Source organism: Saccopteryx bilineata, chromosome 1, assembly GCF_036850765.1.
Source record: "Saccopteryx bilineata isolate mSacBil1 chromosome 1, mSacBil1_pri_phased_curated, whole genome shotgun sequence".
Lineage (NCBI taxonomy): Eukaryota > Metazoa > Chordata > Mammalia > Chiroptera > Emballonuridae > Saccopteryx > Saccopteryx bilineata.
In genome coordinates, this window is record NC_089490.1 from 189,420,073 (window position 1) to 189,439,923 (window position 19,851).

Here is a 19,851-nt window from a genome sequence, read left to right on the forward strand (position 1 = left end):
CAGTATAAAACTAATGCATAGCCCTCGGACTTCGTCTTCTCGTGCTCTCTGCCCTACCTACCCAGCTTTAGCCCCATTGGTAGACTTTGCTCTTCCTTGAATGTAGGGACCATATACCATTACCCGGCCTTTACAGCATCTGCTTCAGCTTCCTGGAAAGATCTCCCTCTGCAAAAGATGTATGGCTCACTCCTTTACTGCCTTTACCTGCTGTTCAAATGGTATCTTATGACCGAGGCCTTTCCCAACCACCGGACATGACAGAGCAGCCCCAACCTAGTGCTTTCTACCCTCTTATCCTGCTTCCTTTCTCAACGGCACTCACCGTATTCTGATGTACTGTTTACTTATTTGCCACCAGAGTTCAAGCTCCAGGGGGTAGGGACTCCTGTGTTGTTCTCTGTTGTATTCTTGTGCGAGAAAAGTGTTTACAGCATGGCAGGTGCTTGCTAAATATGCAGAATTGATCCATATTTCTTGTTATTTTGACTTTATATTTATACTTCTATGGAAAATTATAATTTTGAAACACCTTTTTTGTTCAAAAATATCATATTAAAGGAAAATAAAGAAAAGTATTTTTAAAATCACAAGTTTTTTTTTACTGAATAACAAGAATTTAAAATAAATCCAATTGCAATTAAGCATAAAAATATAGTCACTAAGGAGTGCTCAGTTTCAGAGTGCATGCCTCACTGTTTAATTTAGAGTACAGTGAATTTCTTACTACATCTAGTATGAAATACATTATACTCTAAAATTATGTCCATACACTGCATAACTTTGACTTTTTAATGCTGGCTTTAAAAAAAAATCTCTGCACTATATATCCTGTTATTAAACATCTGACAGAGCCTGACCTGGTGATGGCACGGTGGATAAAGTGGAAAACCCAGGTGTGAAACCCCGAGTTCACTGACTTGAGCATGGGCTCATCTGGCTTAAGTGTGGCCTCATCTGGCTTGAACACGGGCTCACCAACTTGAGTGTGGGATCATAGACATGACCCCATGGTTGCTGGCTTTTGCCCAGAGGTTGCTGGCTTGAAGCCTAAGGTCACTGGCTTGAGCAAGGGGTCACTCACTCTGCTCTAGCCCCCCAGTCAAGGCACGTATGAGAAAGCAATAGATAAACAACTAAGGTGTCACAATAAAGAATTGATGCTTCTCATCTTTCTCCATTCCTGTCTGTCTGTCCTTATCTGTCCTTTTCTCTGACTGTCCCTGTCAAAAATAAGAAAAATAAAAATAAATAAACATCTGAGAGAAACCAAAAACAAAAAATATTAAATATGTATATAATTCAAAATTTGAATATTAAATATTGACACTAGTATTTAATACTAATTATTTAAATATTGAATCCTTTACATATCTGTACTCACACAGTATGTCTTCTTTTGGGACTTAAGTCATTCAGTCTAATGCCTTTGACATTTAGCCATGTTGTTGGGTGTAGCAACAGTTTTCTTAAATTGCTGAGCAGTATTCCACAGCATGGATGTACCACCGTTTGTTTAACCATCCACATCATTAAAGGATAGTTCAGTTACAGTGTTGAGTGATTGTGAACAGAGCTGCTAAAATACTCATGCATATGTTTGTCTGAGACCTGAAGTTTTCATTTTTCTGGGGGCAATAGCCAGGATGGGAATTTCTGGGTCATTTCGTAGGTGTGCGTTGAACTCTGTGCTCTACAGGAAAGCACCGTGCTGGTGCCCCACCGGCAGTGTGTGGGGCCCACTGACTGCATGCTCACCAACTGTGCTAAGGTCTCTAGTGCTGTCTCACAGTGCTTTTGATGTGCATTATCCTAATGATCAATGATGTTGGACAGTTTCCACAAGCTATTTGCTGTCTATATATCCTCTTTTTTTGAGACATGTTGGTTCAACTTTGCCCATTTGTTAATGATGTTCATTTTCTCGCCTTTGAGTTTTCAGGGCTCTTTATTTTGGATGCATTTTCTTTGTCAGATGACTTGTAAATATTATATTCTTGTCAGTAGCTTGTTTTCATTCAAGTAGCAATATCTTTCACAGAGAACATTTGTCAATTTTGATGACGTTTATCTTTTTTATCATGCTTTTGGTGTCCTATTTAAGACACTTTGACTAATTCAGTCCAGGCAGATTTTCCTCCTATATCTTCTCTTAAAGTTTTATATCTTTATGTTTTACATTTAGGTCTATGAATCATTTTAACTTCTGTTTTAGTTGTGAAGTTTAAGGGAAGGTTAATCCCCCCCCCCCCCACACCACCACATAGATGTTAGACTGTTTCAATACAATGTGTTGAAAGAACTATTCCTTTTCCATTGAATTGAATGTAACTGTGTAAGAAACCAACTGGCCATATTGCCTCTCCATTGTTTTGTTTATCAGACATTTTCTTTCACCAATACCACAGTTTTGATTACTGTAGATTTACAGTAAGCCTTAGAATCAGTAGATGCAATTCCAAAGTTGTTTTGACTGTGCTATTAACTTGGTATCTTTCCCAACTTTTTGAATCAGCTTGTTCATATCTGTAAAAAATCTTGCTGCGATTTTGATTGGTATTGTATTAAATTTATATAGGTCAATTTGCGAAGAATTGACCTTTACAACATTGAGTTTTCCAACACAGGCACACAGTTTGTCTCTCCATTTAGATCTTCATTGATTTCTTCCATCAGCATTTGTTGTTTTCGGCAGATAGATCTTGTACGTTTTTTGTTAGATGTCTACCTAAATACTATGTATGCTTGGGAGCTACTAGGAATTATGTATAAATTTTAGTTTCTAATTATTTAATACTGGATATTTGTGTGTTGACCCTGTGTCCTAGCAAACTTTGGAGTTTCAACATCACTTTTGTTTTCAAAACTTTTGCAATGATATTGGGCCCTGTCCCTTGTGTCAATCACCCAGCTGGCAGTCTGGGACCTGAGGCAATGATCTAGTCCACAGATTATTTCCCAGAGTCTCAGATATGCTATTTGCATCCCCACGTCCACAGCTTGGGCTGAGCCACGTGATTCATGAACATTTCCGGACCTCCTTCCTCTCCACACTCTCCTGGCGCGTCCCTGTGAGTTCCTGTTGTGATCCTCCAGCGGAAAGGCTGGGGTTTTATTTTTCCTTTCCTGCAAAGCAGCTGTACCTTCTCCTGGGCCTGAGAGGCAGGGGAAGAGAGAGAGAGAGAAAATAGAGGGCATTTACCCCACATCCTTGAGATCACAGTTCAGAGAGGAAACTCTCTCTGTCTTGGTTTTAGGTCCCTGCAGGCCCTGGCTGTCGTCCCCACTGGGACAGGAGAGAGTGTAGGAGAGACAAGGAGTTCCCTGTTCTTCTGAGTGCTGGGGGATCTCTCTGAGCTAGGACTGGAGGGCTGCTCTTGGCTCTCTCCGTCTGACCCGACCCAGTGCCCACCACTGGGCCTGGGGCTGTTGCATCTGGATTGGGGGATACCAGATGGGGGGGGATGCTAAACTCACTGCTGGTTCAGTGGTATTTAAATTCTGATTTTCAACCCCTGGTACACCTGGTGCTCCTTGCTGTCCTCAAACAGCAGCTAGGTATATTCTGTCCAGGTTTCAGAGCTGCCTCCAGTGGGCAGGACAAGGCACAGTGCTGAATCTATCTCACCTGCAACCTCTGACCTACCAGTGGGCAAATCATGGCATCCTGTTAACTTTAACGTTAAACTGGATTGTCTCTGAATCTCAACAAAAACATTTTCAAGATGCCAGTCTTGTTTTCTCACCTTGCTGACAGGACATCTCTTTACATTCAAGGAGATGGTTTGGATTTCACATTTAACACTGAAACAGGAAGTTTCCAAATATAACTTACTACCTCTATAATAGAATCAACACAAGGGAAAGATTTGCTTCATCTAATTTTATTGGGGGAATTTTGCAGTATTTAGCCAATCCGTCTGAAGAATGGATAGTCAATGTATCTATGATGTGCTCTTAAAACTTTGTGCCCCACGCTGTGTAACTGTAGCTTACCCTACCCTAAAGCATTTTTATATTGAAGTTTAAGATATTTTATCTTTTGGTCACATAAATCTTGGGAGATAAGTAGGATGGTTTGCAATCTTTATATTTATAGCTAGGAATGTATTATAGGGGCTAAGTTTCCTGTTTATGACCACATAGCTCTTTATTAACAAGAGCCAGCACTGTAACAGAGAACTCTTATAAAAGTTCACTGCCCTTCCTACTGAGTCACACTGTTAGTTAATGGTGTGTGTCCTATGGAGCAGTTTGAACCAAAGATGCCATCCGTATCTCCCGACAAGTCCTAATAGTAAGGCCTCTGAAGACAGACTATACTTCAAACTCTGTGGGTAGGCATAGGGCAATATCTAAGGACTTTAACAAAGGCAGGGAAGTAAAATAGTGACAACAGGGCTAGAAGAAGAAAAGCAGACATGGATAAAATGGAAGAGAAAGATACTGGAAAGTGGGAAGCACAAGTTCTTCAGGTTGAACAATAACAGTTGACAAAGCTGATTGGGATATTGACATTGGCGAGGAACATGTGTAAGAAAATTTACAGACAGGATGTGGTGACTTATTGGAAGGTAGGGGCAAGGCAAACATAGAGGTGTAATGGTCTATGGGTTTGGTCTTTGGAGAAGGGTAGGTTGTCGATATGAGTTGGGGTTTGAGGAAATGAAATGTTAGGTTCCAAACTTATAGAATGTGAAATGAGGATATCAGGACAAAAGGCAATTGGAGTTCTATATCAGGAAATCAGGACAGAGCGGGAAATACAGAATTTGTGGAAGATTCTTATGGAAGAGATAGTTGAATCCTATAATAGTGGATGGAATTTCTGAAGGCCAGCTTATGATGAGAAAAGAGGGGAAAAAACAAGGACTAAACCTTAGTGTGTAAGTTCTAATAGTACCAACTAGTGAAAAAGTTTTATTTGAATTCTTGTTTGAAAGTATCATACGGCTTCTTACAGGAATGAATTTCAGCCAGAATAGAGGTATGTTAGTTATACATAATTAAATAGAATTCTCACTTTGTGAGCCATAAATAAATCTAGCATTGCCAGATAAATGGATTCACTGGAAAGTCTTCAGGGTGCACTCACTAACTCTGTTTGTTTACTTTCAGCCTTTGTTTATTTTCCTGCCCCGGTGAGACCTTCATTTCCCAGTGCCTTGTCGGGGTGGTTTAAATGCAAGGCATGTTGTTCAGCTGCAGAACCCTGTGTAGAGCACCAGGCTCCCTTTATATTCACAAAGACTGACGGTGCTAATGATGGATTCTCCCTGGGTGTTTACAGAGTCATTTGTTGGTTTGTATCTCTGTGGCATTTCCAACATAGAGGAGTTATTTACATGTTACTGTTTAACATTTCCAGAAGTAGAGCTTTTTTTTCTTTTTCCTTTTTTTTTTTTCTCTATGAAGAATGGTATAATAAATGGTGAAGAAGTTTAAAGGAAGAATGTCATTAAGTCATCCTTTGTTGGGAGATGGTCTCCCATCCCCTTTCCTTTGGTCTTTTAAAAATGTTTGTATGTTTCAGCATAAGAAATTGAATCTTTCATTAGGAAGGATTAAGGGAGTTACTTTAAAGACAGATTATTAAAGAATCTTAATCATTAATGTATTATGCATGCAGAAGATCTAAGTGAGAAGGGAGTATAGATTTGTGTTGCTGAAATGTTCCTCTACTTTGTCTTCTGTCTTGTTGGCATGGTTAAATATTTAAGTGTATCTGCTGAAGGAAATAGGAACTCAATGTTGTGATTGAAATGTTAGAGCGGTCATGAGCAACCCATCTTTTCTTTCCCTTACAGCTCTCTGCATTAACTAGTGGTAATGACCTGGCAATAGACTGAAATTGCATAGGGTTTGTTTTTTTTCTCTTCATCTAGATTGAGATAGTTATTTATTACTACAGCCTGTTTTTATTGCCATATAAATTTTTAGAAGAGTGTTTCTTGGTTAAGTCAAATTTGTATCCTTGTAAAAATACCAAGATGCAATGCCATAGTGCCAATAAAATGTGTATGTATGCACTGGATATAATAAGAAAAAGTAGCACTTTTTTATTGGACTGTAAGATCTGACTATCTTCCCAGACTTAGCATGCATTCTGTTTGTTTGATTTATTCTGGGGAAAGGTTGGACAGGAGGGTGGAGAGTGAGGACAAGAAGCTAGAATGTGTCTGAGATTTTTTTTTCTTTTTATTTATGTCTGAGATTTTTTCCCAAGGATATAGCAAACTATGATGGCCTGTGGTACCTTTGATAAAATCATACTGTGGAATCACAGGAGTGATTCGTGCATGGGGTTTGTTGATGTTATAGAATAGCTGTTAGAAACGGACTCTTTGTTTTGCAGTAAAAGAAACACAAATCCAGAAAATTGAGGTGATATGTCCTTTGTCACTTAGCTAGTTAGCAGCTGAGCTGGAAGTAATACTTAAGTTTCTTGATTCCAAGTCCAGAACTCTCTTCAATATGTCTTTTATACAGATATGAAGAATTTCCGTTACATAAGATTCAGTCTAATTTTTGTAATGAATAATGGCTAAGCTATTATTACCAGCCTCCCCAGCCTGATGGGTTGAAAGCATCATTAAGCAGTTAAGAATTTTTTTTCCCCTGAATTTTTACAAAATGCTCTTTGAAACAGCTTTTGGAGACATGGAAAAGATATTTTAATTGTGGCTCTCCTGATTGGAGAGAAGTGTGGATTATGCATACTCTGTGTGTGGTAAATTAATACAGTGTAGGTAAGAAGCTGCTCTACATTTTAACTACCAGCTCATTGGCAAGGTGGACCATGCTTTGGGTATCCTGGGTTCAATTCTTTAGTTTATAATCTAGATTCCCTACTCTGTCTTCCACAAATCTCAGATGAAGAGGCATGCTTTATGGCATTTACAGTGTCCTATCCAAAATGGTTTTGGGGAAATATATAAATATATAAATTTTTATTTTATTTTTTTTGGGGGAAATATATTGATTCTAGAATCCCTCCAGTGTCACTAGATTAACCAAGCTCCGTGCATTGAGTTGGCTATGGGACTAAGGGGGAGTCTTAGGAGATAAACAGAAGTAGGAAACCCCAAAGTATAAAAATTATTGGAAAAATCGCCAGGTTTCTATTTAAAGGGAATAGATAGAGCTCTGGTTCAGAAGCTTATTCCCACAGTATATTGCTCAGTCATCTGCTTGGGCACTTTGAAATGCTTGCTGTCATTGTAATTATTTATACACTTGTGTTCTTTATACTATTAAGAATGTAAACTTGATAACATCATCTTTTATTACTAGGATTTCCTATATTTAATGAGTACTTAATCACTGTTGAGATACATATGGCATGAGATCCTATAATCTTTTCCTATAATCTTTAATGCCTATTTTAGTAAATTATTCCTGTAGGGATTCAGATTAAATAGAATACAGTACATTAATGACAATAATAATTCTGTGGCTGCTGCTACTACTACTTGGAAGAAGTGGCAGGGGAGAAGGAAGAAGCACTTGTATAAAGCATTGTTCTAAAGCCCTTTACAAAAATCATGTCACTTAATGTAATCTTTCCAACAAAGTTACTATCATCTCTATTTTACATAGGAAGCTTCATGTAGCTAAGTTCTTTGCCCACTGTCATGCATCTAGCGGATAACTCCGATTGCTGAGTTCATACGTTTAACCATTATGGCATATATTGGTGTAGTACCCAGCCATGAGAGAGGCTGTGGAAAGGCTGCTTTCTGTTTCAAATCATCGCGTGCATTATTTGGATTAGCTCAAGGAAAAGATTCAGAATATTATATATAGGATTCACAGTAAGCTACCTCAGTTTGTTTAAACAAAAGTTTTTAAGCAGTTCTTATGAAAAGAAACAGGTACCTTTAATTGTTTTTTAATGATCAGTTTGGGGAAAAATGTCTACAAATCTCTTAGAAAAAATATTACGTGTAGTGCCAATGAAGGTTCGTATTAATAAACAATTTAACTCCCAGGTACCGAAAAATTGTACAGAGCTATATCATATCATAACTTATAACAAGTTATTATATCATTTTCAACTGGGAAATGGTATAATGAGTTATTGAAATCTACTCCAGTATTGAAGCTCATAGAGTTTTTCACAAAATCATAGATAATACTGTCATCATGTACACATCTTTTCTGTGATGAATGGTTAAGTTTTCTACATTAATTTCACATAATTAAGTCAATATTATGATTTACACTGATTTAAAAATTGCCAATAAGCATTTTTATTTTAGTAAATCTTAATATGCTATTTAACAAGTAAATAATGTTTTTATGTACATAATCTTTATTTTATTACATTATAACATTAGCTGTGTACATCAGCAGAATTTCTACTTCAGTTTTCTCAAAAGCATAATTCATTATATAGTAACATAATTGTTACTTAACTTAGTCATAATTTTAATTAGCATTTTGGTAAACTACTTATACTAAATTTCCCATTTCTCTTTTCTATAATAAAATAGTGACATTTAGAAGGAATTGGTTGAAAGAAAGTCAGTGTTGATATTCAGGTTAAACTTAAAAACAAATTTCAGAAAAGAACATGAGTAAATAAAGAAAACTGTCATTTGACTACTGTTAGTCAATTAGTCTTAGACAGAAGTTACAGCCACAGGTCATAACTATGGGTGGCTTTCTACCTATAGTCAACAAAAAAGATTCAAGCGAGAAATATCATTACATGTGATCATATTTCTGTGGTATGATGGTGTCATTTATTCTGCATAGTTTCTTGTTCAGAGAAAAAAATTAGAGCATCTTAAAAGATGGGGGTTACTCATTTTATTTTTTAGCTTTTTCTATTATTATTGTCAATTCTAATATTTATACATTGAAGACAATAATGATGGTGAAAATCTTAATAAAATTATCATCATTGTTAAATAGAGAAGAGTTGTTCAGTGACCACGTGGTGGTTCATAGTCACTACCACGTGGATGCTTGTATCAAAATTAAGGAAGGAGGCTTTAGAGCAGGGGTCCCCAAACTATGGCCCGCGGGTCACATGCGGCCCCCTGAGGCCATTTATCCGGCCCCCACCACACTTCCGGAAGGGGCACCTCTTTCATTGGTGGTCAGTGAGAGGAGCATAGTTCCCATTGAAATACTGGTCAGTTGGTTGATTTAAATTTACTTGTTCTTTATTTTAAATATTGTATTTGTTCCCGTTTTGTTTTTTTTTACTTTTAAATAAGATCTGTGCAGTGTGCATAGGGATTTGTTCCTAGTTTTTTTTATAGTCTGGCCCTCCAATGGTCTGAGGGACAGTGAACTGGCCCCCTGTGTAAAAAGTTTGGGGACCCCTGCTTTAGAGGGTAGGCAGGAACTAAGAGCAGAAGTAGACAGATAATGGCGCCTGGACCTGTGGCCATGAGCCAGGAAACCAGGAGCAGACACACATCCCATTTCAAAGTGAGGCTACTTTCCCTGCCACTGGTAATTGACAGAAACCTGGGTTTTTGGTTTTACCGCATTACCTTGGGCAAGCCTTTCCATGTTTTTTAATCTGTTTTTATTTTGATATGAAAAAGTGCTAGGTTGTAATAAATGATCTCTGTGATTCCTTTCACATCCCTTATGTCTGCTAGGAGAGAATCCCTTTGCCTAGTTTCTGAGAAAGGAAATGGCGTGAAGGGAAAGTACAAAATCAAATTTTGCCTGGTCCTAGAGGACTATGGGGTTGTTTATTCTCTTTTCTATCTTAAACAGCTGTCTTTTCTGTACAAGATAGACATAGTATCCCATGCAGGTGGTTTAGTGGGGCTGTGGTTTATGCTGCGGAGAGATGGGGAGGCTGCCTGTGGGGCCCTGACCCTGGTACCATGGCCACTCCTGGCAGCCTGGGATGGAGGGAAGGGCTTTCACCTTCTCAAAGTTGTTTTTAACAACCTATGCACTGACCTCACCCATTCACTGTTAATTTCCTTTTGAAAATAAAAGAACAGTGTTAACATTAACATGCTTTTATGTGTTTTAAGCCGATTTGTTTAATTAAAACCAATGAAGTAAATAGCAATAATAGTGGTTTTTAGAACATACATGTGTGGACAAATTATAGTCCTTCCTTATCAATGGGGGATGCATTTCAAGGTCCCCAGTGGATGCCTGAAACTGCAGATGGTACTGGACCCTACATACACTGCTATGTTTTCTTTCTATACATACATCCCTAGGGTAGAGTTTAATTGATAAATTAGGCACAGGAAGAGATAAACAACATTAACTTATGGTACTAAAGAGCAGTTATAACAATATACTGTTGCAAGACTTACATGAATGTAGTCTTTCTCTTTGAAAATAGCTTATTGTATTGAATGTACCGCATGGAGATGCTGCCAAAGGGAAGAGTCACAGCCCTGGCGGGACGGAGCAGGACTCTACGAGATCTCATCACGCTATTCAGAATGGCATGCATTTTTAAAACTTGTGAACTGTTTATTCCTGGGATTTTTCTATTTAATATTTTTGGACCACGGTTGATAGCGAGTAACTGAAACACGGAAAGCGAAGCCACGGGTAAGGGGAGACTACTGTAATTTAAGGAGAGAGAAGCCGCTCACCTTTCCATTTCATTTGTTTTTGGTTGCAGAACTTCAGATGGTGGCAAAGTTGTCGGCACCATAGAAGTCAGTGTCGTGAAGATGGGGGAGATTGAGGACGGGGAAGCCGACCACATCACGACAGATGTGCAGGGACAAAAGGTAGGGTCTCAGCCAGCTCATTGCACAAATTAAATTAGAAATGATCATCTTTGCCAGATGCCTGAATCACCAACTCCTCTGTGGGGTATGAAATCTCATTATTCAAGAGCTAAATGAAAAGTCAGCTCTGGAATTGAAATTCCATAAGAGCGTTTCATCCTCCAAACCCAAGGGCTGTTTGCACGGAGTTGCGCAAAGCAAGGCAATGCACAGGGACGCCTTCCTCTTCCCCGTGGGCTCCTGTGTGGACTCTGCTTCTTCTCAGTTGGAATGAATGTGTTGATCATGGTGGCATTCTGCCATAGTTAACCCCTTGGGAGACACACAGAATATTCCTGGAGGACTATTGCCAAATGTAACCACTTCCCTACTCTCAAAATCCTCTTTGGAAAAAGAGGCAGTTTGGACTTAGATTTCGTTTGTATGTAAGGGAGGGCAGATTTAATGACATTGTGCCTTATGAACCTGGAGGGAGAGAAGCAGGGCACAGCATACAGTAGAGGGACAGCTCTGGAGGCGGAGCAATGCCAGCTGGAGGCCAGCAGCTTCCCCGAAGTCCAGGATAAAGACCCAGCACATAACCAGATGTATCCAGGATTATCTCTTTCTTTCTACTTCTTTTCTTTAAAAAAGAAAAACTTGATATTAATGATTAGACTAAATTCTTGTTTTAGGAATGCAATTTTCTGTTTTATTGAGGCCCAGGGGACAGACTTAAAAACTGCTATTTTTTTTTCAGGAAAAAAAATAAGTTTGTGTATATATTCATTCCTACCTTTTCATCAATGAACATTTTTTAATGATAAGGCCTATTATGACTTAATTTATGGCTTAGTGTCTCTTATCTGGGAACATTTGAATTTTGGTAGTAAGAAAACAACTACCTGGAAGGTAGTGTTTATATAACATATAAGAAGTCATTAGCACTGGCCAGTTGGCTCAGTGGTAGAGTTCTCACCTGGCATGTGGATGTCCCAGGTTTGATTCCTGGTCAGGGCGCACAGAAAGAGTGCCCATCTGCTTCTGCACTCCTACTCCTCCCCCTCTTGCTTCTCTCTCTTTCTCCCCCCCCCTCCCCCTCTAGCAGCCATGGTTGGATTGGAGTGAGTTGGCCTCGGGCACTGAGGATGGCTCCCTGGCCTCTGCCTCAGGCACTAAAGAAGAGCTCAGTTGCTGAGCAACAGAGCAATGCCCCAGATGGCCAGAGCATCGCCCCCTAGTGGGTTTGCTGGGTGGATCCTAAACAGGGTGCATATGAGAATCTGTCTCTTGCCCTGGCCGGTTGGCTCATCGGTAGAGCATCAGCCTAGCGTGCGGAGGACCCGGGTTCAATTCCCGGCCAGGGCACACAGGAGAAGCGCCCATTTGCTTCTCCACCCCTCCGCCGCACCTTCCTCTCTGTCTCTCTCTTCCCCTCCCACAGCCAAGGCTCCACTGGAGCAAAGATGGCCCGGGCGCTGGGGATGGCTCTGTGGCCTCTGCTTCAGGCGCTAGAGTGGCTCTGGTCGCAACATGGCGACGCCCAGGATGGGCAGAGCATCGCCCCCTGGTGGGTGTGCCAGGTGGATCCCAGTCGGGCGCATGCGGGAGTCTGTCTGTCTCTCCCTGTTTCCAGCTTCAGAAAAATGCAAAAAAAAAAAAAAAAAAAAGAATCTGTCTCTCTTCCTCCCCTCCTCTCATTGAATAAAAAAAAAGAAAGAAGGAATCATTAACTTTACAAAATATATCAAAGACTGCTTTTCAAAAATATATTGTTCTTCCTCCAGGTTAGGCTAAGGTTCTGTCTGCTGCCTCAAGCCTTGTCTCTCTGTTCCCCAACTCTCTTTTTGGGCATATGAAAACATTACAGGGAGACCTGAGTTTGATCAGGTTGCTTTCCAATGTCATGGTGAAGTTTTGTAGCATATCTTAGGATTTGTGTGATTAGGACCCTGGTTTGGGGTTAGGTTTCTTATGTCCTTTGGAGTTCTATATAAGACCCATCATAGTCACTACCACGTGGATGCTTGTATCAAAATTAAGGAAGGGGGCTTTAGAGGGTAGGCAGGAACTAAGAGCAGAAGTAGACAGATAATGGCGCCTGGACCTGTGGCCATGAGCCAGGAAACCAGGAGCAGACACACATCCCATTTCAAAGTGGGGTTACTTTCCCTGCCACTGAATCTACTACTCGCCACCTCTCTGTCCTCAAAGTCCATCCACAAACTCATCTACCCCTTGATTCCTTTACTCTGTTGCTGTTTGGTTGTAGAACAAACTGAATCATGTTCTTTTCATAACTGGAGAACTCGATACACAGGAATATGCCCCGCCAAAGTTCTACTTTATGTTTCTGACTTAGAAATGTAAACTTAAAAGAGACTAAACTGAGCTGTTCTAGAAATAGGAGGCAGCAGTGTTAGCACAAACTGTGTAGGAGTCACAGGTGACAAAAATGGTAAGCACACCAAGCTTTGTTGGCATTACCTTTTTCCTGTCTGGATTCTTAGTAAACCTTGACCTTTTGCAAATTATTTTAATAAAGTTGCTATAAACTCTGTTGGCAGTCCCTAGGAATACTCATGATTGAGTGAAGAACATGTAGTAAGTTCACTCTGCATGACATTTAGAAGAGCTGTGTGGAAATAACTTTATCTCAGTGGTTTTCAAAGAGTTCTCAGAGTCCTCTGGGGTATTTTATGGAAATGCAAATGCAGACCCTTTTGCAGATTCTCTAAATCAAACCACTGCAGTGTATTACCACAATTTGTTACTAATGGCGATTAAGTCCTGAAGGTAGTGAATGACTGAACAAAACATATGAAAAGACAAAGCTACTGGAAGATAGGATGTCCCTAAAATAACATCCCTTTCACTGATTTGCATGAATAGGGTGGAATGGAACTACACTTAGATCCACAATCATGTGGGTGAGCCACAAATGGTATCCCATATATATATTGAAGCAGATAAAAGATTAATACCTATATTAATCAGCTCAGCTTCCATAGTAAGATATCATAGACTGAATGGCTTAAAAACAGAAATTAATTTTTTCACAGTTCTGGAGACTTAGGAAGTCCCAGGTCAAAATGCCAGATGATTCAGTTCCTAGCAATTGCTCTCTTCCTGGCTTGTGGGCTTGTGGCTGTGTCCTCCCGTGGCCTTTCCTCGGTACATGTGCACAGAGAAAGTACAAGTGAACCCTAGTGTCTCTGTCCCTTCCTGTAGGTCACTAGCCCTATTAGATTAGGGCCCTAGCCTTAAGACCTTGTTTAGCCTTAATTACCTCCATAAAGGTCCTATCTCTAAATACAGTCACATTCAGTGTTTGCGCTTCAACATATGAATTTTTTTTCTTCTTTTCCAAGTGAGAGGAGGGGAGATAGAGAGACAGACTCCCGCATACACCTGGACTGAGATCTACACAGCAGTCTCGACCTGAGGCCGGTGCTGTAATCAATGAGCTATCCTCAAGCACCCAGGGCTGACGCTTGAACCAATCAAGCCATGGCTGCAGGAAGAGAAGAGAGGGAGAGAAGGGGGAGGGGGAGCAGTGGAGAAGCAGATGGGCACTTCTCTAGTGTGCCCTGACTGGGACTTGAACCCAGGACATCTGCACACCTAGCTGATGTTCTACCACTTAGCCAACCAGCCAGGGCCCAACATATGAATTTTAAGAAATACAGTAGAGTTTATAACAATACCTCTGATATAAAATGCTACATTTTAATTTTGAATGTTATATAACCTTCAGAGTATAAAATAAAATATTAAAAAAATCCAATCTCTCTTCTTACCTACATTTACTCACTTATTTTCTCAACTACATTATTATTATATAGGGTAGGGCAAAAATAAGTTCACAATTGTTTATATGGAAAATAACACAATAATTAATACATAATAATGCAAGAATAAATTGTGTTTCATGTACTTATAATTGCAACCCTACTTTCTCCCTAGCCTGCATATTTCTCATCCAGGGAACACTGAGCAGAGGGTCGTTCACCATATTGCACTGGTTCACTTTTATATGATATATGCACACAAAGAAATAGAAGACAAAGTATTCACATCACATTGCAGTAGAAAGAAAAATTCACAGAGAAAATTCTGACATTGTCCTTTAACAAAGCCAATATACCAGGTGAAATATTATATTGCATTAGGTATCGAAACTTTTTTTTTTTTAATTTTGGAGTCATGTTGACTCCTTCCTTCTCTCACATTCACAGTTAATATGTTTGTGCAAATCCTATTGATTCTGACTTTACATGCATCCAGAATCCAAGGGCTCATGACCCCTTCATTATTACCAACATTGACTGGCCCCTACGTTTTTACAGAATTCTCTGAAATGTCTCCCTGATTCCATCCTTTCTTCTCCCAACACCCTCCCCCTATAATAGTCTGGTCTCAGGAGAGCACTTATTAAAATGTAACATTGAACATGCCATTCCTCTAGTGGCTTCTTAACTCCCTGAAAATGCAGACCCAGTCCTTCCAGTGAGCTGACTTCCAGTCCTCCAGATGCTCCCTGCCACTTCCTTTACCTCATCCTCTACTCCTCTTTTTTGCTCACTTCCATCCCGTCACATTTCCTTGTCTGTTCCTCCTTGAGTACCCAAGGGATATCTCCAGCGCAGGTCCTCGCACTTAGCTGGTCACGCTGCCTTGGAAGGCTTCTCCCCAGCAAACTGTGTGCTCACTCCCTCACTTACTCCTAGTATTTATATGCAAAATGTTGCCTTCTCATTGAAGCTCCTCTGCTACCATGTCTAAAGTTACAATGCCAGCCTGAAACTTTCTGTCCACTCTCTCGTGTTATTTTTGTCCTTAATACTTATCACTGCCCAACATCCTATATATTTGGTTTATGTCACACTTATTGTTCATTTCCCTGACCAGAATTAAACCTCAGGAGAGGAAAATGTTTGTCTGTTTTGTCCTTTATCTGCAGTGACTAGAATAGAGCCCAACACAGGCAAATTGAACAGATCAATAAATAGCAGTCAATTTTACTCTGAAGAAATAAAATCCAAAATTGTATCCTGGAAGGGAAAATATTTGGTTGCATATAATGCTGTACAAACGGTTCAATAAAGAGACTGGAGTCAGAATGTAGTGAAGAGTGCAGGATTATGAAGGAAAAAAGAAGAAATTATTTTCGAAAAACAGCCTTTAAAGTAAGCATCCAAGAAAAAACTCTACTAGGGAAAGGAGAACTAGGAAGCAAAATCATCGCATCAGGGCATAGATGAGAAATCCCCTGTCAATAACAGCCAGCAGGTCATGTGAGACAGCCACAGTCCTCCGCTTTGCCGCTGCAATCCTGGGCTTCCTGTCAGGGCAGAAAGGGTGTTCGTTGGCATCCTCCAGTGGGGCTTTGCAGGAGGTGAGTCCAGCTCAGTTCTCGCCTTGTCACCCCCTTTGTTTCATGTCTAGATGATACCTGGATGTGGCACAGACCAAAAAGTGGTGATTTCTACAAGAGGAAGGAAAGTGCCTTACTTATTTATGACAGCGGCAAAGATGGTATAAATGGAGTCACAGCACACCTCCCTTTGACTAATCGGTATTTTGATGACCAACTGCCCTTCTCAGATTAATTTGTCCCCGTACTTTGAAATGATGTGGGTTTTTTTGTTTTGTTTTTTATCTTTGCCACATTTTATTAATACATTTGGTTCTATTAACACACACTCACATTCTCCAGGTTTATGTCTTTGCTCATACCACTCCCTTTGTCTGGAATGACAATTTCTACTTCCTACATATCTGTTAAATATTTCCAATATCTGTTAAATTTGTATACTGCCTTCAAAACAGTTTTTAAGTGCCATGAAATGATGTTTTAAGTGGACTTTCATCAGCCATATCAGAGAAAATGTTGAGTACTTTGGTAGCTAAGGACCGGTCTCAAAAGGTTCCATCTTTTATGTTCCCCAAATATAAAATTCAGGGTGTAAATGAAGACGAGTTGGATCAGGGTAGTATTGATGGGTAAAGTAAAACACAGCCTGACACCAGGCACAAGAATAAAATTACTATTTGTTGTGATTAGGAAAACTGAGAGAAGCAGATTGGGGAGGACAGGAGATTTTGAGATTTTTGAAATTCCTCTTAGACTTCAAAGTGTAGATGTATGTGAGCACTTGAGGGTGTGAGTCTGGAATTCATGTGAGATGTCCAAGCTAGAATTATATATTTGTGAATCAGATGGCATTTGGATGATATTTAAACCATGAGACTGAATGAGATGAAAAAAGCATGGAAATTTTCATATTTTATACTTTTAAAATGTATATTTATGTGGATTTATCTATTGATATTTACCCTATTAGAGACTTTACTTATTTGGATTATATCTATAGACATTTATTACATTAGAAATGCAAACAAGAAATATTTAAAATAGAAGAGTCACAAGCACACATATCATTAGCTCTCAAATAATTATGTCCTATAGCCTCTAGACAAATTCCTCTATATCCTTTTAAGAGAAAGAGAGGCAAAAAGAAAAACGATGTTTTAGTATTCTTACGGAAATTATATCATCTTCACCCTTGCTAGATGCTTCAGAGGATGCAAAGACAAAAGTTATCAGGGGAGAAAAAAGTTATCAGGGACTTCCTAGAGATTCCAAACTAAACATAAAGAACTCATGAATTAAGGAATAAACTAACAGACATGAATGTGCTTTACCTAGGAAATATGGATCTTGGATGGATTCATACAGACCTTTATAATCATTGTTTTAATAATTCAGTTCATTTTCTAGCCCAGTGCATGGCAAATTGGTATATTAGTTGATATTTAAGATCATTAAGCTCCAAGAATGTTATATATCTAGTTTCTTCTCATTGGCCACAGTTACTATGAAGTGACACTTTTTAAAGTATTCATCAAAATCAGTAGTGTATGGTATTAATGTTTGGTACAAAAAGTGTGTGATGTTTGTTATTCCTGATGAGAATCACAAATGTTGAAGTCATTACATTGGGAGCACACACCCTGTAATTGTGCAATGCTACAAATACCCATCATTGTGCTAGCAACGAACAGTCTATGTCGCTTAAGCCTCCTTAAACACAGATTCCACATCTTTGTAATCTTTGCATCTCTGTACCATCTAGCATGGTGGAAACATGATTCTAGAGTTGATTGTAAAATAATAATAATAATAATAATAATAATAATAATAATAATAAAGGCTAAGAAAATAAGAAATATTGTTCTTTGCTTCAAAAACCTTTCAATCTAAATAGAGACAGAAGGTCCACTCAGGGAGAAATTGAAGAAAATAATTACCAAGTCGAAGATTTGGAAATGTTAAGTTAATAAATATTTATTGGATATTTTCTGTTTCTGTTTCGTGGATTTACATCTTGAGTTCATTTTGAATAGCAGAGCTTTAAAGTGCAATATGACAATTGCAACATTAAGAATGCAATTTGGTTAAAATTCCCCTAAGCATCTGCCTTCCAGTGAGGATGGGAATGATAGATGTATGAAAACCACATTTCTGTGTCTATTTGTTAACTAATGCAGGCCTTCTGTCAGGAAACAGAAAGTCATCGTTGATTACACAGAGGCAGGGTTGCCCCTGTGGAGGGAAGTGGTTTCTCAGGAGTATAGCCCAATCCCTATGAATAAGGGGACTTCTTCACTAAGAGTCTCATCTCAGCTATTCCTCCAAGATATATTGTAGATGATCATTTGGAAAAGAGGATGGTCCACAGCCATCTGCCCAGTTTTATGTGGAAGGACAGCAGAGACAAATCAGGAAAGGATGTGAAGTCCAGTCTGAGACGATAGGATTTGATTGGGCAGGAAATAACCATTGTACATTCTAGAACAGAACATTGATATGATGAATAGAATGATTGTCAAAGATTATTTTAACAGCCCTATCTATCTAGGCTGAAAGGAGTAGAGGAAATATTGGACATAGGAGAAATAAAGGCTTCTCAAGATGTTCAAGCATCGCTTCACATGGCTCTCGTGATTCAGGAAGTGTATTTACGAAATGGCTATAGATTAAAAGAAGGGGTCCCCTCTTACTTCCGGTGGGTCAGGAAGAAGACCATCAAATTTGAAGAGCTGTTTGCAGTTATTCATTCTTTCCGTAAACTAGGACCTCACTATAAGCACTAAAGAAATTATGGAAAGCACATTTTTCCCCCGTAAGAGACTTTCTTAGTAATGTGATAAATGATACCATAGAGGAATAAGGCAGTAGTGGACTATCAGAATACAGAAAGTAATAGTTAAATCAACAATTAAATTACTGTCTCAAAAATACATATATCATCATTACCAGTGACCTCAGTGGTCATGATTCTCAAAAAAGGCCAGAGCCTGGGGGAGGAAGGGTGGAGGGGACAGATAGTAGATAGGATATTAGGAACCAGCCCCAGACATTCTGATACACTCCTCGGAGGGCCGGAGGGCCGGAGGAGGGCTGTCAGAGTCTCGGAACCTCTTAAGCACAGCCACGTGCACTCTAGAGTATGGCTGTTTTCCTTACAACTCATCACAAAAGAGCTTTCCAGAGTTTTGTTGGTTTTTATCTGCATTCATTTGTTAATTTGTGTGACATATTTGCTCTGAAATTCATTATTTTCCTTTTTTAAAAATTGTGTTAGGTGTAGAAGGAAACTCATTTGAAGAAACAAACACTAGTGTTTCTGATAAATAGGTCTCTTGGCAGCCTCCTAGGGCCAGGAGAGTTTTGCTTCATCTCTCAGTTACAGTCTCGTGGGAAGCTGAAGGAAGGTCCCATACTCACTAAGAGATGATCGATCTAGGATCTTGTCTCTCACTCGTGGTTTATTCACCGGGAACCTGGTGATATATATGCCCCTCTGCCTCTTCTCTCTTCTGTCTGGAGGGGTGTCAGCTCAGCAAAGGCTCCTGAGCTTGCTATCTCTGATCAGCTTATGTATAAACGGCCCCTCACACTCTAAGACCAAGTGTTTGCATTGTTTTGCTGGAGACAAAACGTTCCTTTTTCCTTATGTGTTTAGATGCCACAACATATTTTTGTTGTTGTTGTTTTAACATTGCCTTTGTCTAAAACCTTGAAAATAATTTGCTTTTTATTGATTCAAAATCATCTCAGCTGTCAGAAAAA

General features: G+C 39.3%; 1 protein-coding gene across 15 annotated transcripts in view; it reads left to right on the plus strand.

Annotated features, from left to right (window-relative positions):
- The window catches only part of INPP4B (inositol polyphosphate-4-phosphatase type II B), a 708,587-nt gene that overhangs the window by 480,171 nt on the left and 208,565 nt on the right, over window positions 1-19,851 (plus strand). For all 15 annotated transcript variants that reach the window (XM_066232845.1, XM_066232867.1, XM_066232856.1 and 12 more), the window contains one exon: window positions 10,622-10,733. In XM_066232845.1, the coding sequence (XP_066088942.1) occupies window positions 10,622-10,733 (112 nt within the window). The remainder of the gene's footprint in view (window positions 1-10,621; window positions 10,734-19,851) is intronic.